At 33.8% G+C, this 23,549-nt stretch overlaps 5 protein-coding genes, 1 long non-coding RNA gene and 1 pseudogene across 6 annotated transcripts; 2 read left to right on the top strand and 5 right to left on the bottom strand.

The window, feature by feature from the left end:
- Nucleotides 1-250: 250 nt before the first annotated feature.
- LOC103843617 (peroxidase 1-like) lies at nucleotides 251-1,977 on the bottom strand. Its single transcript, XM_009120357.2, has 4 exons — nucleotides 1,725-1,977; nucleotides 1,420-1,605; nucleotides 1,007-1,166; nucleotides 251-933 (listed from the first exon to the last, which is right to left on the bottom strand). The coding sequence occupies exons 1-4, from the start codon at nucleotides 1,932-1,934 to the stop codon at nucleotides 527-529; spliced, it is 963 nt and encodes a 320-aa protein (XP_009118605.1). The 5' UTR covers nucleotides 1,935-1,977; the 3' UTR covers nucleotides 251-526.
- Nucleotides 1,978-3,759: 1,782 nt separating this feature from the next.
- Nucleotides 3,760-5,231, bottom strand: LOC103843618 (annotated as a pseudogene).
- A 2,831-nt stretch (nucleotides 5,232-8,062) lies between these two features.
- On the top strand, nucleotides 8,063-9,694 carry LOC103843616 (peroxidase 3-like). The gene is given in 5 exon segments (XM_009120355.2): nucleotides 8,063-8,332; nucleotides 8,416-8,514; nucleotides 8,516-8,605; nucleotides 8,689-8,851; nucleotides 9,120-9,694. Coding segments are annotated over 5 exon segments (981 nt in total). The 5' UTR covers nucleotides 8,063-8,119; the 3' UTR covers nucleotides 9,536-9,694.
- A 79-nt stretch (nucleotides 9,695-9,773) lies between these two features.
- On the bottom strand, nucleotides 9,774-13,047 carry LOC103843615 (traB domain-containing protein-like). Its single transcript, XM_009120354.2, has 9 exons — nucleotides 11,972-13,047; nucleotides 11,412-11,459; nucleotides 11,271-11,330; nucleotides 11,078-11,161; nucleotides 10,886-10,990; nucleotides 10,655-10,768; nucleotides 10,443-10,543; nucleotides 10,166-10,277; nucleotides 9,774-10,082 (listed from the first exon to the last, which is right to left on the bottom strand). Exons 1-9 carry the CDS (start codon nucleotides 12,503-12,505, stop codon nucleotides 9,954-9,956), a joined length of 1,287 nt encoding a protein of 428 aa, XP_009118602.2. The 5' UTR covers nucleotides 12,506-13,047; the 3' UTR covers nucleotides 9,774-9,953.
- Nucleotides 13,048-13,251: 204 nt separating this feature from the next.
- Nucleotides 13,252-15,946, bottom strand: LOC103843614 (traB domain-containing protein). Its single transcript, XM_009120353.3, has 9 exons — nucleotides 15,476-15,946; nucleotides 15,118-15,165; nucleotides 14,975-15,034; nucleotides 14,493-14,576; nucleotides 14,306-14,410; nucleotides 14,082-14,195; nucleotides 13,895-13,995; nucleotides 13,679-13,790; nucleotides 13,252-13,597 (listed from the first exon to the last, which is right to left on the bottom strand). The coding sequence occupies exons 1-9, from the start codon at nucleotides 15,824-15,826 to the stop codon at nucleotides 13,469-13,471; spliced, it is 1,104 nt and encodes a 367-aa protein (XP_009118601.1). The 5' UTR covers nucleotides 15,827-15,946; the 3' UTR covers nucleotides 13,252-13,468.
- Nucleotides 15,947-16,304: 358 nt separating this feature from the next.
- On the bottom strand, nucleotides 16,305-20,294 carry LOC103843612. Its single transcript, XM_009120350.2, has 5 exons — nucleotides 18,733-20,294; nucleotides 17,634-18,045; nucleotides 17,289-17,525; nucleotides 16,736-17,029; nucleotides 16,305-16,540 (listed from the first exon to the last, which is right to left on the bottom strand). The coding sequence occupies exons 1-5, from the start codon at nucleotides 19,131-19,133 to the stop codon at nucleotides 16,421-16,423; spliced, it is 1,464 nt and encodes a 487-aa protein (XP_009118598.1). The 5' UTR covers nucleotides 19,134-20,294; the 3' UTR covers nucleotides 16,305-16,420.
- A 108-nt stretch (nucleotides 20,295-20,402) lies between these two features.
- LOC117128078 lies at nucleotides 20,403-22,561 on the top strand. Its single transcript, XR_004451237.1, has 2 exons — nucleotides 20,403-21,218; nucleotides 22,458-22,561. It is a non-coding gene; the product is annotated as an uncharacterized LOC117128078 (long non-coding RNA).
- The last annotated feature ends 988 nt before the right edge of the window (nucleotides 22,562-23,549 follow it).

The following is a 23,549-nucleotide window of genomic DNA, read 5'->3' as shown; positions in this document are numbered from 1 at the left end:
ATTAAACAGATTTAATGTATTTTTATTAAAAATAACAAAACTCATAATCACATCCCGCGCAAGGCGCGGGTTATTACCTAGTTCCCATGTAAATAAAAGGTTGAAACCATTGTGTAACATTGATACGTGGTTTGGCTCTATTTTGCTTCAAATTCGGTTTTCTAATAAAAGTGTATTTCTAATATATACCTTTTCGATATCTGGTTATCAATATCAAGCCAAAGAGAAACAAACATTTTCACACAAACGATTATTGTTACTCATTATAGATAAGGAAGAAATACATGACTTATTCTAAAATTCAAAGACAACAAACGTCCATGGGAAAACGACTTGATGAAAGAAATAAAGAACAGAGCAAGCAGATAGCGTTTTAGAACATCAATCATCAGAAAATCTCTGATCATTGATTCAAAAACAAAGAACTTCCGTCCAAAAAGTGCTTAAATGAAGAAATAAAGGAACATCATAAGCAGAAAGCGTTTTAGGGTTTCAATCATCTAAAGAAAACCGATAACCATCCAAATTAGTTAACGCGATCGCATTGGTTCCTGATCTCACCCTGATCCCCGGTAAGAACACCGACGAAACCGAGTTTAACCATTGAGTCGGAGAAATCTTTGTTGAAGTAAAACCCATTTAACAACACCTGCTTCTGAATGTAGAGGTTGGTTTCCCAGTCATCGAGAAGTGTTGAATCAGATATGAACAAACCCTTCTTCTCAGCCACAGCGTTAAAGTAGTGAGAGTCAAATTTATCGACACTCGTTGGGTCCATATCCACGCTGGTCGTAACATCTGTTGGCTGGCACCTTTTCTTCAGTTCCGCAACGTAGTTAGGGTTCATCGCTGGGTCAGAATCGCCCTTACCCGTGAAGTTATAGATACGACTGCTGATGAGACCGCAAGAAGATACACCAATGGTGTGAGCCCCTGCTCAAGAAATAATTTATAGTCAGCTTATCACATCCTTGAGAGCCCTAAAAGAATATTTGTATAGAAATACCTGAGAGGACGACAAGGTCTTTAGTGTTAAGACCCTTGTCGGCGAAGTTCTTCTTCAGTGTCGTTACGTTGGCAAAAGGAGATGGTAAGTTAGCCTCGGAAATATTCGAGACGCGTCCGTCCCTCCTCCCCAATGGAACAGGCCACCATGGTCCTTTTATCTAACAATAAAGGAAAAAACCAATGAATTAGCAAAATAAGTTAGAACGTACAACAATGTTATGGTTTTAGCAAGATTTAGGAAGTAATAAACATTTTAGTTAAAAGAATCAACAATTTTGAGACTATGCAACAACGTATAATTGTCCTTAAATATTTTTAAATTATATTTACGGCGAATGCTGTATTCGGTTATGTCAAGAACCAGCTATGGGTTTTGGGACGAGAATATCAAGTAGAATACAAAAATGTTACCGCTAAAACAGCATCTCTAGCAACCAAGGCAAGAATATCAGCGCAAGAAACAACACCAGGACACTCGCTCTCGAGCACTGACTTGACAGTGTCGACCACTTCGTAGCCTCTCAGTGACAAGTTGGGGATAGCGTCTCTTTCGGCATCATTGTTTGGTGATTTAATAAGAACAGAACCATCACATCCCTATTAAGGCACATGAATGAAAAAAGAAGAAAAGAGTTGGCACGGTCTCTTATTCATAAACAAACACTACGATAAAAAGGATTGGATGTGAGTCTATCCACCCATGACTCCTCTCTTACTCTGACAAAACAGTCGTGAAAATGCATCCTCAGAAGCGCAGCAGCAAGAGTTGGGTCCTTATAGATATAGTGATATGTGACATTGCGGACAATGTCTTCCATTTGTGGACAGTTGTTGTAGCGGTAGTAGCCTTCGTATAGATCACCGCCAAAGGAAACTCCAACAACGCCAAGAAGAACCACAAGGGCAAGTAAGTTCTTGAGTGCCATTGCTGTCTCTCTTCTTTGTTGAGTAATAGGCCGAGTTTAGGGATGAAGAAAAAGAAGAAAGTCTCACGCATTTTATAGATCACTGGAGGGCGTTTGAAAAAATTCAATTGCCATATTAATATGTTTCTTTTAACCAAAAAAATGAAAAAAAAACATCGGTTTCTTGGTAGAATTTGACGAACATTGCAGGCCTCCACGATGTTTCCCATTCTTGTTTGAATTATATTTTGCTCTCTATTGACTTTTTTTAGTTAAGTTCTGTTTTTCATTAGTAGAATAGTATTCTTAAACCAATGATATGTTTTAAACCTCAAATAATATATAATACTAAATGTAAAACTTGAAAATAATATTATCTTGCTTGTCATGTGTGTTACACACGTTCACATTCGTCGCCTGCATATCTTTTTTTCATCTCTTCCATCATCTGCCTCCACCATCCTCTTTAGTTACCCATCAACTTTAATCTTCAACAATCAATATTCCTAACGGTAAATATCTGAAATTTATATTCTTGTTTTTAAGATCAAATACAATAAAATAAAATCTCTCAAAATCTTAGAGCATAAACCAAAATTGAAGCAGAGACAAATCATTTGAGTTTCGATCAGCCCACATAAATGACATTTTCTCATACAAAACCACATTTTGTGGACTCAAGGTCACATTTATCAAATTTTTGTTACCTATCTAGCTAGACTTTCACAATAATGGCAATCACATAAGTTCATCTAATTATAGTCACAATTTTTTTTTGGAGTGTGAAAGTTAAGTTATAGCTGTGATTTAAATTGGTTCTAAACTGGTGTCATGAGAAAAGTCATTTTCCCCTCTTAAAACATCTTCAACAAGAATCATCAATTTAAAAATGGTTGATCTTCGATATAAAGATCTGAGAACGGGTTGCTCCAACAAATAGAAAACTGTAGAAATATATCTTTGACTTTTTCGTATTTTAAATTTAATCTTCAACCTTAATAATAATTAATTATAAGATTTAATTTTTTATAAATAAAGTAAAAATGCAAAACACAATATTTTTAATTCATCAATGGACATTTTTGTTTCACCAAAATGACAAAATCAAAATTTTAAAAAAGAAAATACATCAAATAGAGAGAAAACTTACGAAATTGTCTAATTGTGTATGCATAATATTTATAATTTACATAATATAATTTATATTAATGATTCTGATTTAATTTTAAGATATTTATAAGTTTTTATGTACTAATATATATATATATATATATTGAATATTAAGTGAAGTATAATTATAAGGATTAATTAAAGTGATACAAAAGTTAGTATTAATAGAATTATATATAAATTACATAATTATAGAGTAACATGAAAATTAAATAGTGTTTTGAATAATGTTAAACTATTTAGAACCTTAAAGTTTGTATTTGAGAGTTTGAAGTTAGCCAAAATCTCAAATTTTGAATGTTTCATGGGAGATACTCTAAGTATAAGCTTCCTTCAAAAAAATGAGGCAACAAAAAAAACTCAAATCGGTACAGTCCATGTCACTTCAGTTACGTCATTTGTTTCGGAGGCAAATAAAAAAGGTTAAAACCAACTATGTGCGACACTATTTAAGATGCATGGTTCGGCTCAGTTTCTAATAAATATCTGGTTATTAGTATCAACTCAAAGAGAAATAAACAGCATCACTCTACAGACAATGATTGTTATTCATTATAGAAAACATTATGAAAGGAAGAAATACATGAGTTACATAAAACTAAATCCGAAATTCAAAGATATAGAACTTCCGTGGAAAAAGGACTTGGTGAAATAAATAAAAGAACATAATAAGCAGAAAGCGTTTTAGGGTTTCAATCATATGAGAAAAACCGAAACCCATCCAAATTACTTAACGAGATCGCATCTGCTCCTGACCTCACCCTGATCCCTGGTAAGAATCCCGACGAAACCGAGCTTAACCATTGATTCTGCAAAATCTCTGTTGAAGGAAGCTCCACGGGTCCACACCTGCGTCTTAATGTATAGCTTGGTCTCCCAGTCATTGAGAAGTGCTGAATCAGATATGAACAAACCCTTCCTCTGATCCACAGCGTCGAAGTAGTGAGAGTCAAATTTATCGACACTCCCTGGGTCCATATCCACTATGGTCTTGACATCTGTTGGCTGGCACCTTTTCTTCAACTCCATAACGTAGTTAGGGTTCATCGCTGGGTCGAAATCGCCTCTGCCCGTGAAGTTATAGATACGACTGCTGATGAGACCGCAAGAAGATACACCAATGGTGTGAGCCCCTGTTCAAGAAATTATTTATACTCAGCTGATCATATCCTTTTTTTTTGGTAAAAAGCTGATCATATCCTTAAGAACTCCAAAGGTTTTAAATTCAACTTTATATAGAAATACCTGAAAGGACGACTAGGTCTTTAGTGTTAAGACCTTTGTCGGAGAAGTTCTTTTTCAGTGTATCAACGTTGGCAAAAGGAGATGGTAAGTTAGCCTCGGAAATTCTCGAGATGCGTCCGTCCCTCCGCCCTAATGGAACAGGCCACCATGGTCCTCTTATCTAAAAAGGAAACCAACAAATTAAACAAGTTAGTACGTACAATAATGTTATAATGTTTTTGGAACGAGAATATCAAGTAGAATGCAAAATGATACCACTAAAACAGCGTCTCTAGCGACCAAGGCAAGAACATCAGCGCAAGAAACAACACCAGGACACGCGATCTCGAGAGCTGACTTGACCGCATCGACCACTTCGTAGCCTTTCAATGTCAAGTTGGGGGAGCGTCTCTTTCCGCATCATTGTTTGGTGATTTAATAAGAATGGAACCATCACATCCCTAATTTGATTAATACACATGAATACAAAAAAAAAAGTTTTAGCACCGTCTCTTATTCATAAACAACCACTAGCTAGGATATAAAGGATGTGAGACTGTCCACTCACGATTCTTCACATATTACTAAAACATGTCATTAACTTACTCTGACAAAACAGTCGTGAAAATGCATCCTCAGAAGCGCAGCAGCAAGAGTTGGCTTGGGAGAGACATATTGAATTGTGACACGGCGGACAATGTCTTCCATTTGTGGACATTTGTAGCGGTAGTAGTCGAGGTCAAGATTACCCATCGTGCCTGGGTTACTTTGTGACTTCCTAAATGGGTTCTCATATGGGCTTGCAACGGAAACTCCAACAACGCCAAGAAGAACCACAAGAGCAAGTAAGTTCTTGAGCGCCATTGTTGTCTCTCTTCTTTGATGAGTATTAAGCCGAGTTTAGGGATGAAGAAAAATGAGAAACTCTCGGGCATTTTATAGTTCATTGGAGGGAGATTTGAAAAATATTGCCAACTAAGATAATACCTATTTTCAAATATTAATATGTTTCTTGGTGGAATTTGAAGAACATTGCAGGCTTCCACGATCTTTCTCATTCTTGTTTGATGCTTAAATTTTAAATTCCCAGGGATAATATAAACTCAAAATATTGACTCTTTTAGTTAAGCTCGGAATTTTCATTAATAAAATAATATTCTCAAATCAATACTATGTTCAACCCTCAAAATAATTATATTACTACTAAATGCAATCTGTAAAACTTGAAAATAATATTTATATTGCTTGTCATTTGTGTTACACACGTTCTCGCATTCGTCATCATCTTTTTTTCTTATCTTCTATCATCTCATCAAACTCCACCAGCCTCCAGCATCCTCCAAATCTTCTGGTATTTACAATTATTACAGCATATATTTCCATATTTTTACACAAAAATCCCAGTTTCTCAAATCTTTTGATGTTTTTTTTTAACATAAGATCTTTTGATGTTTACAAAAATGCCTGTAACTTAATATTTATCAATCTCCCACAGATCTTCTAGTACTTACGGAAGTGCCACATATCATTATATACTTTACAAAACTGCACAAGAACTATTGATACTGATAAAACTGCCCTTAATCTTTTTGAGAAGATGCCAACGTTTGACCGACTTTAGAAATAAATTGGTGTGGGAATCAGACGAAAAGCCCTCCTTTAGCAGTTAAAGTTTTTATTATTTTTTTGGTCTAAATTAAAGTTTTTATTATATTAATTCCCTCGTCGGTTTACTTATAATTTAGTTCTGTAGAGCAGTACTTGTGTGAAGTTCTAATTTGCTCTACACTTCTCCGTATAATACAATGTTTCTAAATCGCATGTTACCAAGAAAGATAGGCTCAAGATATAAACAACAATAGTTAAGGACAAAACAAAAATTCCAAATAAGAATGTACGTGGTAAAGTTGGAATATTCATAGTTCTATACATTAAAATATGATATATTGGCGCATATGAAATCGATGAAGCGTTAGCTATTAGATCGGCTCTTCTCAACGCCCTCGAAGCTGGATTCACAAGAATCTGTATCAAAACAGATTGTCAAGCACTTGTTGCTATCATCAACTCGAAGAATCACCCGAAAGATCTCTACGGAATCTCACGGGACATCGAGCACCTATCCCTCTCCTTTGATTGTATTGTCTTTTCTTATATACCAAGAAACTCAAACTCCTTGGCTGATTCACTTGCTAAATCAGCTCTGTACTTGGCTACCACCAACTATTCTTAGTTGGGCTGCAGACTTTTAATTTATATGATGTGTTGTGTTCAAAAAAAAAAAAGAAATCGATATCGCATACCAAATCCCTTAATTAATCTTATGTACTAAGACCTTAAGGAATTATAGAAATATTAAATAACGATTGTAATCGTGGAATACTCTCTTGCCTGTTAGTAATTTGTTCGTTGCGGTTCTCCTAGCTGTATTAGTAGGGGGATTAGGTGAGTACTGTAAATATGGCATAAAGAAAGATCAGTGGACTCACGAAATGAACAACTCGTTTCAAAAGACAAATTATATTTAAAATACTATATTAACTCAAAATTATATTGTTCAACTAGGGTATTAACTAAGTTCAAAAAAAAACCTAGGATATTAACTGAAAAAAAAAACAAATTATATTCAAAATCGCAAATTAATTAGCTTTGTTTTTGTTGATTATGACATTATAACGCTAAAAACAATCAACGACGTTTTGCTCGACTTTTATATGTTACTTACAACTTACTCTAGTTCCATTTATGGACCAAACATTCACCCTCATTTTACCATATCTAATCCTTACTTTATCACTATAAATAGATATAGTTAGTCACATGATTTGGAATTCACGTTTTAATAATTAGTCACTAAAAATGTATTCACAAATAAGAAAAATAGAAAATAAGAATAAAAGGGAATTACATTCAATTCTCCTAATTAACCACAAGACCAAAGTGTTATAAAAAACATCATGAACGAGGAAAATAAATTTATCCACATATCCTCGTATTGTAATAAAAAAAAATATATATATATATATATATATAAGTACTGTATCAAAGTTAACTACAAAGTTAATCCAAAATATTATGATATTTTTGAAATATCAAAAGTTAAATACCATCTTTTCAAAAAAACATTTAATCAAAAATATCATAATATTTTAGATTTAGGATTTAATGATTATTCTTTAGGGTTTATCTTAATATTTAGGAAGTGAGGTTGAGTTTGTAACCTCTATAAATGTTTAATAAATGATGGTTAAACATTTATAAATGATTTAAGAGGATTAATATAGTATTTTCATCACAAATTAAAGTTATTTATGAAAATAGTTATCTTTTAAAAGTAAATTTAAAAATAGTATCAAGTTTTTGGTCAAATTAGAATTTTCCTAAAAGTGTTTTTGAGAAGAAAAAAACCCAAATAGTACATTGGCACATCTGTGAAATGAGACAAAAGTTCTATTGTCCAAACATAAAAAGAAATCATTTAAATCTTTTCTAAGGACTTATATACATTGAGACGAAACATGATATACTCTTTTTCCTTTTTGTCGCAACATTTATATATTTATGGGTTCAAAACTTCAGAATTTTTATTGTGAGTGGCGCTGATTAGGAATCAGAAAATAACAAAAAAGAAAATAAAAACCGACAACTCAGCACATGTTAGTTAGCTTAGATGGACCCATGCACCCAGCCACACATTACCAAACATTCAAACTTCTATATAAACAACGTCCAACGTCCCAAGACACCACACATTGAACATAATCCTCCCCCAAAAAATAGATTGTGTCTAAGAAAAAACCAGAAATATAAAGATGAATTGCTTGAAAACTATTGCTCTTTCACTCTCTCTGTTTCTTGTGGGATTGGTCGGACCAATCCAAGCTCAGTTGCAGATGAACTTCTATGCAAACACTTGTCCTAACGCCGAAAAGATTGTTCAAGATTTTGTTTCAAACCACATTTCTAACGCTCCTTCTCTTGCCGCTGCTCTCTTGAGGATGCATTTCCACGATTGTTTTGTTCGGGTAAACTATTTTTCATATTTTTATAGAATTAACATTCTATTTGGCTACTGAGTTAATGAAAATATATGTACATGTCCATGTAGGGTTGTGATGGATCAGTGCTGATAAACTCAACGTCAGGAAATGCAGAGAGAGATGCAACTCCTAACCTAACGGTTAGAGGGTTTGGCTTCATCGAGGCAAATCAAAACTGTGCTTGAAGCTCAGTGTCCCGGAATCGTCTCTTGCGCTGATATTATCGCTCTAGCATCTCGAGACGCCGTCGTTTTCACCGTTAGCATTATATAATATTCACAAAACATTATTGTAAATTACTAGGTATAGTATTTCATATTGTAAATTTTGGTATGTTGTAGGGAGGACCAAGCTGGAGTGTACCGACCGGAAGAAGAGATGGGAGGATATCGAACGCATCAGAGGCATTAGCTAACATCCCTCCTCCTACGAGTAACTTCACCAATCTTCAGACACTCTTTGCAAACCAAGGACTTGATCTTAAGGACCTTGTCTTACTCTCTGGTAAAGTCTAAGCACTAATGTTAAAAAAAATCATTAGGATATAAGTAATAACTTGGCGATTTATAGGATTTAGTGCCTACACAGGAAGCTAAATTTATTTTCCTCGTCCATGATGTTTTTTTTTTTAAAATTGTTTTAGAAAAATCGTTTCTGCCCTATTTGCCACTTTTATGCGTCACATAAGCCGATTACGTTCTTTTTTTGTGTAAAATATTTTAGCATACATTTCAAGCTTTTTCGTTAAAAATTGTGTTTTGTTTTATGCCAGGAGCTCACACTATCGGTGTATCTCACTGCTCGTCTTTCACAAACCGTCTCTACAACTTCACTGGTCGTGGAGACCAAGATCCAGCCTTAGACAGCCAATACGCAGCCAATCTCAAGTCTAGAAAATGCCCTAGCCTCAACGATAACACGACCATAGTGGAGATGGATCCAGGGAGCCGTAAAACGTTTGATCTTAGTTATTACCAGCTCGTCCTCAAGCGTAGGGGTCTGTTTCAGTCAGACTCTGCTCTCACCACCAACCCCACAACGCTCTCAAACATAAACCAGCTCTTGAAGGGGTCGGTGGAGAGCTTCTTCTCTGAGTTTGCCAAGTCGATGGAGAAAATGGGTCGGATCAATGTCAAGACTGGGTCAGCTGGAGTGGTTAGAAGGCAATGCTCCGTTGCAAATAGTTAAGTGGTGCAAATTTTTAGTGTGTGGGAGTTTTGTGTGTTTTCGTTAAAAATAATAAGGATGATGATAATGATTGTGATGTGACCTTTTCGGATTTGTGTGTCTGCATTTGGTTTTAAACTTGGCCAATAAAGAAATAAAAAGTATATTAGTTTTTCTTTCTTGTCTTGTAAGAATCATGACACTGAAGTTGGTTTGAGTACATTGCCATTTTGTTGGTAGAGTTATATGCAAACGAGAAGATCCAAAAGAATTAAAGAAGTTATTATGTGAAACATAACCATTGTATCAGCCGACAGAAAAAGAGAAATTATTATGTGGAAATATAACCATTATGGTATAAAGTTTGTATCATTCCTTTGTAGGGCTCACTCACTCAGTAGAATGAAGAGAAAAAACTCTGCCCTCATCACAGTCTACTTCATCTTCTTCTTGCAAGAAGTATGCCAGTAAATATAGCTGTTCCTGCTACTGCAATCGCCACTGATGATACTATCCTCTTCACTGTAAACACTGACCCATCGCCTGGTATCTCCATAAGATCCTCTATCTGTAAATTCCATGAAAGTATAAAATAAACCACAGCCCGAAAAGGAAATAAGACTGTCAACGATAAGTTTCACAAGAACGAACCGATACAGGTTGTTTCCAATTCTTCTTGATTCCATTAATATGCCCATTACCGATAACTGCCACAACCAAGTTGCACCCACTTGCAATATCCAGCAAAGCGGTTGCCATGTACCTGAGAGTTTCATTTATGTTGCCCACCAGTCAATCATTAATCATCTCTCTATTTAATTTGTTAATACCAACACGTCTATTTCAGTTATCAGATGATGAATAATGACAAGCCAAGCTTATAGAATCAGAGAAACTACATCGTAGAGAGTGATAAGAGAATACTAACCGGTCTCGCTCATACACAAGTGTTTCTATGAGGGATGGAAACTCCTTGCTCAGTTCTTCGATCAACAGAGTCATCGAATCGGCAGTTTCCATTTCTTGCGGCTGAAGCGATTTAAATTTATCATAGATTGAGATATATTAGATATGATTAATCACAGTACATTACATATGTAGAAAGAAACAAAAAAAAAACATGTATACAGTAAGACTTACCCTTTTGCCGTGTTCTTCAGAGCTTGGCAAAAAGACATCTTGAAACATCAAGGTGTATACAAACTTTACCTTGTGCCACAGAGGCATCTTGGCCCATGTTCTTTTTAGCGTGATCTGCATCGGAAATATATTTGAAATAAAATGAGTAATATACTACTATGTGAGAGAATGCGACTCCATGTTATATAATGCATAACAATACTAAATGAATGTTTTTGAAACTGTAGTAACCTGTATGGGACGATCAACAAGCATCACCTTTCCCCCATACTTACAAGCCTCTTCATAGGCCACACGAAACTCAGAACCAGGAAAAACCCCAAACTCACTGGCAATCTAACACAAGGACATGATGTTAAATTTTTTGGTTCAGAAAGTTGAAGCTTTCCATTAAAAGAATAATATTGATTAAGGGAAACTTGCCTTTGCAAGAAACCACTCATAAAGTATTCCAAATATGTTCTGTTTCTGCTTCAAACTTTCAATCATTTCCCACATGGTTGGAATCTAGGGAAACAAAACATAGTAATATAAGCAAAAGGGTTAGAAGAGTGTTGGAATTTATTAAATCCATGTCCAACTCTATATAGCAGAATCACAAGTGCGAAAAGCACACCTTGAGAGTCTGCGGTTGAAGGAGAGATACTCTGCTTGAGCACAACTCCACGAGGACAGCCTATTAATCATCACCAGCCACGTGGTTAAGACCAAAACTTAAAAGATATCAAACTTCACCACATATTTAAAAGAGACGAACCTCAGGTTTCAAGTAGCTGATCACTGCTTTAACTACTCGACAAGATTCCTGAAAACCAAAACGATATTGCAGGATTACCCCATGATGAATGATTGAATCAGAGTCACTCATAGACCAAACCGGATGAAACATTGCCTCTCGTGCCTTTAAATTTTTTGAAAATATTTATATATAAATAGGTTTCCAAATTTGTAAAAGAAATTTAAATCCTCCAAACTATAGAAATCCTTCTTAAACCATCTATAAACCCCAAAATCTCAAGAGCCGCATTCGATTAAATGCTACTTTATCACAGTCTTATACAAAAAAAAAAACAAAGAGCTAAGCTCAGATCAAAGTTCTAAACCCCTCCAAAAAACATATCTGCAAAAGATCCCTGATAGGAGGTTTCTTGAAATTCACATACAGTCTCAAGTTTCTACAAATCAAATAAGAAAACGATTTACTAAAAAACCGGTTTAGTCCCCGGTTAAACAATAATAATAATGTATAAGGCACCTAACTACAGCCTAGCCATTTTTAGAACATTGAATCAATTCAATCCTAGTTTCAGAGAATACCTCTGATACATGAGAAGTACCGATCAACAACACATAGCAAGATCCGGTTTCGGCAGTGGAATCGCACGTCAGCATCGCACCGCTTTTCACCAACTCCTCCAGTAGCTCCAACACCTCCGGTGAGCACTCACCATCTCCATCATCACCAGCTGCTGGTGCATCGCCGCCGCTAACCACGGAATCGGAGTCGTCGTGTGCTTCCTCCACCACCGCGTCGTCGTCGAGCAGGTCCTCCTTCTCCACATTCACTATGCTCTCGCTTGACGACATGTCGCCGGTAGGCTTGGAGTCTTCTTCGCCGTGAACGAAGTCCTCGCTGGAGTGAACCTCCGTCTCCGACGGCGGCGATTGAGTCGGTTCCATCGACATCGAGGAGGTGGATGTTAGAGATGTAATTCCGAGGAGTCTGAGATCAACGCAGTGCTTACTAGTTAAGGCAAGGTGGTCTGGTGGGAAAGTGTAGAAAGTCGTATATAAAATTATAAATAAATATATATAAAGTTTCATTTCCTTAATTAAAAACTTAATTAACATTTAATCAATTTTATTCCCAACAATGGGCTTGTATTGGGCCTCCGTTTAATTGTCTATAGTACGCTAGGTTTTCAGGGGCTTATTCTGAAACAAAATTGTTGGATTCTTTTCTTGTTACACAAGTAAAATATCATTCTTCAAACATTTCTTTTCAGATAGAATAATTTAGGTGAATAATCGATCATTTGTATTTGTCAAAAGTGTTTTTAACTGATTATTTCCTATCATCCAAATCACTTCTCTCCCATTCTCGTAACTTTTAAGTATATTTACATAATAATCTTTTGTTGCATGTTCATAGGTTCTCTATAGCATACTTCAATAGCCATGTTCTTTTCATTAACGCACGACCAGCGGCTGCGACACCTATTCTAAAGAGAAAGAGGGAAGAAAATTGAACGGAATTAGTTTTTAAATGCAGAGGAGAGACGCAGAAGAGAGACGCAGAGGAGAGAGAATGAAGGTAATTGGACGCTGTTATTTTTGGCGTCAACGGAATTTGCCAAATCCGTGTAGTTTTTGATCGCTGCGTCTTTCCTCCTCCCTCCGAGCAACCATTAAATATAAAAACAATGAAGAAATTTCAGTCACTGGTCGCAACCGCCGCGAGAATGAAACGAACATGGCTAATATATGGGAGTTTGTGTGTATTCGTGAAAAATAATATGGATGATGACTGATGATTATTGATGATGATTGTGATGTGACCTTTTCAGATTTTTTTTGTTCTCGTCTTGTACGAATCATGACATTGAAATTGGTTTGAGTACATTGCCATTTTGTAGATAAGAGTTATCCGCAAACGAGAGGATCCAAAAGCATTTAAAAATTTGATTCATTTTGACTGTTTAAAAGAAAAGTAACGGCTGACAAAAAAAAAGAGAGAGTAAAGTTTGTATCATTCCTTTGTATGATGGCTCAGGAGAATGAAGAGAAAAGCTCTGCTCTTCATCACAACCTTTTTCACCTTCTTCTTGAAAGAAGTATGCCAGTAAATATAGCTGTTCCTGCTACTGCAATCGCCACTGATGATACTATCCTCTTCACTGTAAAGACTGAGTTGTCGCTCGGTATCTCCATTGGATCTTTCATCTGTAAATTCCATGAAATGAAATGAAATAAGCTCATTCCTTAATTCAGAGACTGTCAACGACAAGTTATACAGCAACAAACCGTTATAGGCTGCTTCCAGTTCTTCTTGATTCCATTAATATGTCCTCTGCCGATAACTGCCACAACCGAGTTGTGCTCACTTGCAACTCTCAGCAAAGAGGATGCCATGTACCTGATAATTTCATTTATGTTGCCACCAATCATCATTAATCCTCTCTATAAGCCATGATTAACGAATCGGAGAAGCTACATAAAGAGGGACTAGAGAATACTAACTGGTCTCGCTCATGCACAAGTGTTTCCATGAGAGATGGAAACTCCTTGCTCATTTCTTGAATCACCAGTGTCACCATATCCACATTGTCCATTTCTTTCAGCTGAATCGATTCAAACTTATCAAAGATTGAGATATACTATAGATATTATGAACCACAGTAAAAAACATGTATACAGTAAGACTTACCATTCTGTCGAGTTCTTCAGCGCTCGGTAAGAAGACCGCTTGAAACATCAAGGAGTATATAAACTTCACCTTGTGCCACAGAGGCATCTTTGCCCATGTTCTCTTTAAAGTGATCTGCACGGAAAAATGTTAAATCAAATGAGTATATACTGGGACTATGTGAGAGAATGCGACTCCATGTTATAAGCTGCATAACAATACTGAGAGAATGCCAAAAATATAACCTGTACGGGACGATCACCTAGTATCACACTGCCCCCATATTTAAGAGCCTCTTCATATGCCACACGAAACTCAGTACCAGGAAAAACCTCAAGCTGACTGGCGATCTAACAGAAGTACAGGATGCAAAGTTTTAGCTCAGAAAGTTAAAGCTTCGATAGAAAGAGTTTACCGATTAAGGAAACTTGCCTTTGCAAGAAACCAGCCATAAAGTATTCCGAACGTGTTCTGTTTCTGCTTCCAACTTTCAATCATGTCCGACATGGTTGGAATCTAGAGGAGAAAAACATAGTACATTTCAGAATAAGTAAAAGTGTTGGAAAGGCTAGAAACGTGTATAAGTGAATGGATATCTGATATATCATCAACAAAGCATAGCATATAAAACTAGTGAAGTACATTCTATAGGCAAACTCTTTTCCAGCAAACAACACAGACCTCATGCATCACTTGATTAATGAAATCCTCTGTTTTTGCAATTAATAAAAGAATTTTGGCATCCCTCTCTATTGTTAGACATCGACAGGAGAAAAAAAACTATCATCTTCCACCAAAAGCAACAGCAATACCCAATCTTTTTCAGAATCTCAGACAATGATATATGTCAATAACATGTGAAAAGTAAACCAAATAGCAAAGAAGACGCAGAATCACAACTCTGAAAAGCAAACCTTCAGAGACTGAGGTTGGAGGATAGACACTCGGCTTGAACACAACTCCACGAAGACAGCCTATTAACCATCACCCACGTGATTAGACCAAAACACAAGATATCAACCTTCAGCTCTCGGTAAACATATGTAAAGAGACGAACCTCAGGTTTCAAGAAGCTGATTATTTCTTTAACTTCACGACAAGACTCCTGAAAACCAACAAAATTTCAGGATCATCCCATATGATCAATTGATTGAATGCTACTCTATCACAGTCTAATAATCAAAAACAAAGAGAGCTAGGCTAATATCAAGCTCTAAATTCATATCTTTCTTGATTTAGACTAGCTCCATTTAACCAAAAGATTCTTGTAATTCACATGCAATTCAACTTTCTCCAAATCACTCGATCCTAGTTTGAATTCAACTAACATGCAATCAAAGAGTCTCCAAATCAATTCAATCCTACTTTCAATTCCAAATCTGCTCTAATCGCAAAACGAATCCGAACGAGAATACCTTCGATACATGAGCAGTCCCGATCAAATACACATCGCAAGATCCGCTTTCCCCATTGGACTCGCACGTCAGGATCACAACGCTCTTCGCCAGTTCCTCCGGTAGCTCCACTTTCCCCGATGAACACTCGCCTTCTCCATCATCACCGCCGACGCTAGCAACGGAATCGGAGTCTTCTTTGTGCTCTTCTTCTTCTTCCTCCTCCTCAACCGCGTCCTCCTTCTCCACATTCACTATGCTGTCGCTTAAAGAGAAATCGCCGGTAGGCCTGGAGTGTTCTTCGATGTGAACGAAGTCCTCGCCGGAGTGAACTTCCGGCTCCGATTCCGACGGCGATTGCGTCGGTTCCATATCGAATCGAGGAGGTGGATGGCAGAGATGTAATTTCGTGGGATTACGGAGGGCGAAAGTGTAAGATTAGGATCACGCAATGCTTAAATGGTGGGAAAGTCGTATATAAATATAAGTTCCATTTTCATTAATTAAAACTTTAATTAACACTTAATCATTTTATTCCCCAACAGTGGGCTTCTATTTAAGCCCATGTTTAAAACAAATTGTTGGATTCTTTTCGTGTGACAGAAGTAAAATATCATTCTTAACACATTTTTATGTTTTCAGAGAGAATAATTTAGTACCCTTTAGGTGAATAATCGATCATTTATATTTGAAAAAGTGTTTTTTACTGATTCTTTTCCTACCTTTCAAATCTCTTCTCATAACTCTAAGTATATTTACTAAACCTTTTGTTGCATATTCATAGCTAGGTTCTGTATCTTGTTAATGTTAGAGCTGGCTGGTGAATATATCAAAAATAGTTAATTGCAAAAATTCAAAGTTAAGAGGCAACAAGCTGATTAACAGTATAATATTCAGTTTAGAAAATAGCTAAAAACTAATTTGCAAAGATATATGATAGTATATTAGGTACGTTGCTACTTGCTACTAGGGATGAATGTAAATAAACTCATCCTCTTTGCATTCTCGAATCCCAATTTCCATTACTTTTCCACCGGTGGAAGAAGTTGGTAAAATATCACAACACTGTCTTCTGGGAGCCTTCAACTACCACATCCATATAAAATAAATTAATTAAGATCACAAACTTAAATTAAATAGGAAAGGTAAGGTTGTATTTTTATGGTGTTATTATATTTAAGACTTTATATTATTTAACAAATAATCATCCTAATATCAATACAGAAAAAAAATTATTTGAAAAAAGTTTCCAAAATTGTAAGATAAGGCAGATTGACTTACTTGTCTTATATCAGGATCAAGTCTTGTAGAAAACACTCTAATCTCTTCTAGTTTGCGAGGCGATGAAATGGGATCATACGTGCAATTCTCGTAAGCTTGTTTATACACACTTTTAATAGTTTCATCACCGGGAGAAGATGAAACATGTTCCATGAAGAATGTGACTGGTCTTTGGCAAGGATCAGGATGAACCTCTCTTGTGTTGAATGTGTACACACTTGCCAACCCGCCTGATGGTTTCCACGTTTCTTGTGTTTTCAAAACATCCCGTAAATACAAATGTCTACCCTCAATCTAACGTTTGAAACAACAAATTAATTTGATTTAATGACATTAATTTACTATATAGTATTATATATACTTTAATCTATTATTTGAAAGATAAAAATATGGTTTTCAAATTAAGTTTCGGATCAAAATCGTATGTATATCTAGGACTAGGCATTTTGACCGAGACAAAGCTCTTAAACTCAATAAACCAAAGAAAAATAATCTAGCCAGATCTATATGGATGTTAAGATTTCTTATAAAATAAAAAATAATAATAGCTAACCTGAACAGTGTAGCCCCAAGAGACAGAGATGGTCCAAGAGTACCAACGGTCGTAGCAAACGGAGAGTTGAAGTATACGGAGAGGATCAACTTCGACGGCGGAAAAGAGGTGGCGGAAGGCGGTGAAAGTCGTTGAGTTAGGGAAAATTGGGTCAATGTGGGGCACGTGGTGTAGAGACACCAACGGTCTCGTTGAATGTGATGCCAATATTCCCAATGCATTTCCTTTCACATCAAACTGCTTATATAAATAAATAAAAATGAATACGTTTGATCAAGTTTTTGAAATAAAAATGATAGATCAATTTTTTTTAAAAAATAATCGTTATTTAAAATTTTATAAAACCTGATGGAAGCCAGGCTCATGAGTCAATCTAACTCCAAGTTCAAGCACACAAGCATGAATCCTAGAGTCCCCTCCGTACAAATGTGGATACCGTTCGATACAAGAATCGAAGTTTTTAGCTAAAACGTTAGCCAACGAGCTACTTAAAGCGAACCCTCCACCACCAAACGCCATGTCGTGTCCGAACTTGGAGTTCTGGTGATAAATCTCTGAGTTTGCTCCTATGTAATACCATGATGTGTGGTCGTATTTGGAGAGCGTTTTTGCGAGGTTTTCCGGAACGAACATCGTGTTGTCGTATCCAAAGACGTACCATCTTACTTCCTCTGAGGAAGTATTAAACATCCTTACGGTTTCTAATACGCTCCTCGCGATTCGAATCGCGTTTCTGTCACCACCTCTCCAAGTGTATCTGTAGGGCATGCATGATCAATAGTTCTACAGGCTAATTCGATTTAGTTATACCTTTTTTTGGTCAAACCAGTTATACTATATTTAAAGGTTAAATTCAAGTAATAAAGTAGGTATATAACAAAATTGCTAATTTCAAGTTACTGAAATTCTAAATTGTTAAAAGAACAAACTTACCAAAGCTCCCCTTTATGGTTAACATTGTTTTGGTAGTTCTGAAAATACGACTTTGGAGAATTTCTCATTATATTTTGGGTATGCTTAGGTTATGTGCAATTACGTACAGTAACATCGGTGGAGTTTAAGTTGAGTCTCCAAACTCCTAACTAAGTTGAGATTTGTATATAATCTAGCTACTTGAAATAACAAATCTTAGATATAATTAACAAGTCTTTCTAAAAAACAGTGCATCTGAATTATTATTTCATACAGTTTTTGCTTATATAATATTAATTTAAATTACGGAAATTAAAATCTCATAAAACACAAAAAAATAGAAGCTATATACTATTAAATTAAATTAAAAAAATTAAACTCATTTGATATAGTATAATTTTGAGTTTGTCAAGAGCTTGTACTAATAAATAAACAATAGGCGTTACAACATAAGGCCCCTTGAATTGTTTAATAAACCAAAAAATGGCTCCTACTTTTGATTAATGACTATTTTAATGATTTGCTTAGTTACCTGAACCGTGAAGTATCTTCGGAAACACAAATCGGAGGAAGGAGATGAGAATCTGTGTGATTCTCCAAAGACGACAAGGGACGGTCAACAAAGACACACCCTCTCATTCTCCGAGCATCCCACCAAAGCTTAACGTATTCTCTACGTGTAGGCCACCACTTCGTGCTCGATCCGATCCCAAAGACAATGTGATCAATCTCTGTTAGGCTCTGAGCTTGATCTTGAGCAGTTATGAAGTAGGCTCTAATAGTGTCTTTAGATTGAAGCGTTGGTGCCGAGAGAGAGACGAGAAGATAGACCAAGGAAATCAAAATAGAAAGTATTATGCAATTTATCATACGAGCCGAGATAGTTGAAGAAGAGGAAGGATGAGTTTTCGAAACGGGTCGAAAGAGACGCATTTCCTTGTGCTTAGGGGTTGAAAGAGAACAAAAATAATACAAAGAATAATAAATCTTGGTTTATTACGTTTATCTATAGAAAAATAGATGGAAGTATCTCAGAATGTATATGTTAATACGACGGTGGCTATATATTTATGTGTTGGTCATGGTGGAGATAGACTGTTGTAGAGGCGGTGGAAGAGGAAGGTTGATCATAGGGAGAGTAATGTAAAAAAGGTTTCTTAATGTAAGGAGTTAGTGCAGCCTGACTGTTTAAGGCGTAGACAAAGAAAGGAGACTTATATATTAGATTATTTGTTTTATTTCCTTAATATATCATTTTAGCGTGGGAGCCTTTTTGGACTCGTACGTTAGGTCTTTCTCCACTTTATAAAATTTGTCAAGATTGTATTTTCATAGTCAAACTAATCTCCATAAGTTTTAGTTGGCATACAATCTTTTCTTCATGGTAGTGAAGATATGTGTATCTAAGGGAACTCAGTTTCCATAACAACAGAATTTTTTTTTTGTTCTGCTAGATTGATGATGGTATACTAATTAGATGTTTGTTGACCAATGTTAAATTATTTAGATGTCTAATTAAGCTTAGATCGTTCATAATTTTATTTGATGTTAAGATTACAAATCGAACTAGTTCAATAAATACTTGGTTTTGATTTGTCATGTATGTGTGTTTTTACTGATTTTATTGTTAGCATATAAGATTACACATTAAAATATCGAGAAGAGGCGAAACAAGCAACGTTTAGTAACATAAATTTTGATGCCTTCAACATGTGCAATGTCACAAGATCCGAACCATACGGAATATTTAATAACTTTTTTAGGAAATAGTTGAATTTGCTTTCGTGAAAAATGATTAAAGAACTTGGCAGGGCTGTAGGTCTAAGTTGCACGGAAGATTCATCGAACGTCCGCTTTCCGCTTCGGAACTGGAATCGGAATCGGAAGCTTATGGAAGTTTACAGAATCTCGCTTCCAAAACGCTTTTAAAATATTCTCTTTAAAAACACGTTGAAAGCTTACGATTCCGTTTTGGGATCACGCTTCCATTCTTAAAAAAAAACACAATGTCTTCTAGACTTCTACCAATAAGAATATAAAATTATAGTTTTTAATTTATATAAAATCTAAATTTTAATAGTATTGAATAGAGAGAATAGAAAATACAAATATTAAAACTAATACTATAATTATCTTTATGCATTGACGTTTTTATTAAAGATAAATCATATAATCAAATATATTATGTCAATTAATTATAAAGAATTAAAAATAAATATAATAATTTATTTTAATTTTAATTTAAGTGTATTTTTACAGTGTAATATGAAATCATTTCAAAATTATTATAAATGAATAAATAATTTATTTTAAATTTAAATCATATGATTTTTAGTTATAGATTTTTTTTAAAAAAAATCTTACATATGTATATATATATATATATATATATACACACATATGGATACGCTTTCAACACGTACTCGCTTCCTAATTTTTTAAAAAATCTCACTTATGTGCTTCCATACGCTTCCGCTTCCACGTACCCGCTTAAGTTTCCATGTAACATAACTGTAGGTAAACTTAAAATACCATGAATATGTATTATTAATCTGCAAAAGAAGCGGTTTACGTAGTTTCTAGATATAAACGTAATCCCTTATATATTAATTAAGAAATATTACAACGTTATTTTGTAACCACGTGTCACCATGAGAATGAAATTCAGAATTCTTAGATGAGTATTTTTAAGAATTTTTCATCAATAGGTTGTATTTTTAAATAATTTTCTTAAAAACTGTTATTTTTGAAAAGTTTTCATTTTCTTGAGAAATATTGTAGATTTGGGTTTGTGTGTAAGAAATTAGGATACCAAGAATATTTGTGGATAGATGAGTATTTTGTAAGAATTTTTCATCAATAGGTTGTATTTTTAAATTATTCTCTTAAAAACTGTTATTTTTGGAAAGTTTTCATTTTTTTGAGAAATATTGTAGATTTGGGTTTGTGATTTATAAATTAGGATAACAAGAATACTTGTGGATAGATGAGTATTCTTTAAGAATTTTTCATCAATATGTTGTATTTTTAAATAATTTTCTTAAAAAACAGCTATTTTTAGTAAGTTTTCATTTTCTTGAGAAATATTGTAGATTTGAGATTGTGATTTATAAATTAGGATAACAAGAATATTTGTGGATAGATGAGTATTCTTTAAGAATTTTTCATCAATATTTTGTATTTATAAATAATTTTCTTAAAGACTGCAATTTTTGGAAAGTTTTCATTTTCTTGAGAAATATTGTAGATTTGGGATTCTGATTTATAAATTAGGATAACAAGAATATTTGTGGATAGATGAGTGTTCTTTAAGAATTATTCATTAATAGATTGTATTTTAAAATAATTTTTTTAAAAACTGTTATTTAGAAAAGTTTTTATTTTTTTGAGAAATATTGTAGATTTGAGTTTGTGATTTATAAATTAGGATAACAAGAATACTTGTGGATAGATGAGTATTCTTTAAGAATTTTTCATCAATAGGTTGTATTTTTAAATAATTTTCTTAAAAACTGCTATTTTTGGAAAGTTTTCATTTTCTTGAGAAATATTGTAGATTTAGGATTGTGATTTTTAAATTAGGATAACAAGATTATTTGTGGACAGATGAATATTATTTAAGAATTAGTCATCAATAGATTGTATTTTTAAATATTTTTCTTAAAAACGGCAATTTTTGGAATGTTTTCATTTTTTTGAGAAATATTGTAGATTTGGGTTTGTGATTTATAAATTAGGATAACAAGAATACTTGTGGATAGATGAGTATTCTTTAAGAATTTTTCATCAATAGATTGTATTTTTAAATAATTTTCATAAAAACTGCTATTTTTGGAAAGTTTTCATTTTCTTGAGAAATATTGTAGATTTGGGATTGTGATTTTTAAATTAGGATAACATGAATATTTGTGGATAGGTGAGTATTGTTTAAGAATTTTTCATCAATAGGTTGTATTTTTAAATAATTTTCTTAAAAACTGCTATTTTGGGAAAGTTTTCATTTTCTTGAGAAATATTGTAGATTTTGGATTGTTATTTATAAATTAGGATAACAAGAATATTTGTGGATAGATTAGTATTCTTTAAGAATTTTCATCAATATTTTGTATTTTTAAATAATTATCTTAAGGACTGCTATTTTTGGAAAGTTTTCATTTTCTTGAGAAATATTGTAGATTTGGGATTATGATTTATAAATTAGGATAACAAGAATATTTCTGGATAGATGGGTGTTTTTTAAGAATTATTCATTAACAGATTGTATTTTTAAATAATTTTCTTAAAAACTGCTATTTTGGGAAAGTTTTCATTTTCTTGAGAAATATTGTAGATTTGGGATTGTTATTTATAAATTAGGATAACAAGAATATTTTTGGATATATGAGTATTCTTTAAGAATTTTTCATCAATAGGTTGTATTTTAAAATAATTTTCTTAAAAACTGCTATTTTTGGAAAGTTTTCATTTTCTTGAGAAATATTGTAGATTAGTGATTCTGATTTATAAATTAGGATAACAAGAATATTTGTGGATAGATGAGTATTAATTATTCATCAATATATTGTATTTTTAAATAATTTTCTTAAAAACTGCTATTTTTGGAAAGTTTTCATTTTTTTGAGAAATATTGTAGATTTGGGTTTGTGATTTATAAATTAAGATAACAACAATAATTGTGGATATATGAGTATTCTTTAAGAATTTTTCATCAATAGGTTGTATTTTTAAATAATTTTCTTAAAAAATGCTATTTTTGGAAAGTTTTCATTTTCTTGAGAAATATTGTAGATTTGGGATTGTGATTTTTAAATTAGGATAACATGAATATTTGTGGATAGATGAGTATTGTTTAAAAAAAATTTCATCAATAGGTTGTATTTTTAAATAATTTTCTTAAAAACTGCTATTTTGGAAAAGGTTTCATTTTTTTGAGAGATATTGTAGATTTGGGATTGTTATTTATAAATTAGGATAACAAGAATATTTGTGGATATATGAGTATTCTTCATGAATTTTTCATCAATAGGTTGTATTTTTAAATAATTTTCTTAAAAACTACTATTTTTGGGCAGTTTTTATTTTTTTTTGAGAAATATTGTAAATTTGGGTTTGTAATTTATAAATTAGGATAACAAGAATATTTGTGGATAGATGAGTATTCTTTAAGAATTTTTCATCAATAGGTTGTATTTTTAAATAATTTTTTTAAAAACTGCTATTTTGGAGAAAGTTTTCATTTTCTAGAGAAATATTGTAGATTTGGGATTGTGATTTTTAAATTAGGATAACAAGAATATTTTTGGATAGAAGAGTATTCTTTAAGAATTATTCATCAGTAGATTGTATTTT

The sequence above is a fragment of the Brassica rapa genome, chromosome A09, assembly GCF_000309985.2.
Source record: "Brassica rapa cultivar Chiifu-401-42 chromosome A09, CAAS_Brap_v3.01, whole genome shotgun sequence".
NCBI classification, from domain to species: domain Eukaryota; kingdom Viridiplantae; phylum Streptophyta; class Magnoliopsida; order Brassicales; family Brassicaceae; genus Brassica; species Brassica rapa.
The sequence above is the reverse complement of the archived record's forward strand: the minus strand, read 5'-3'. Positions and strand labels throughout refer to the sequence as shown.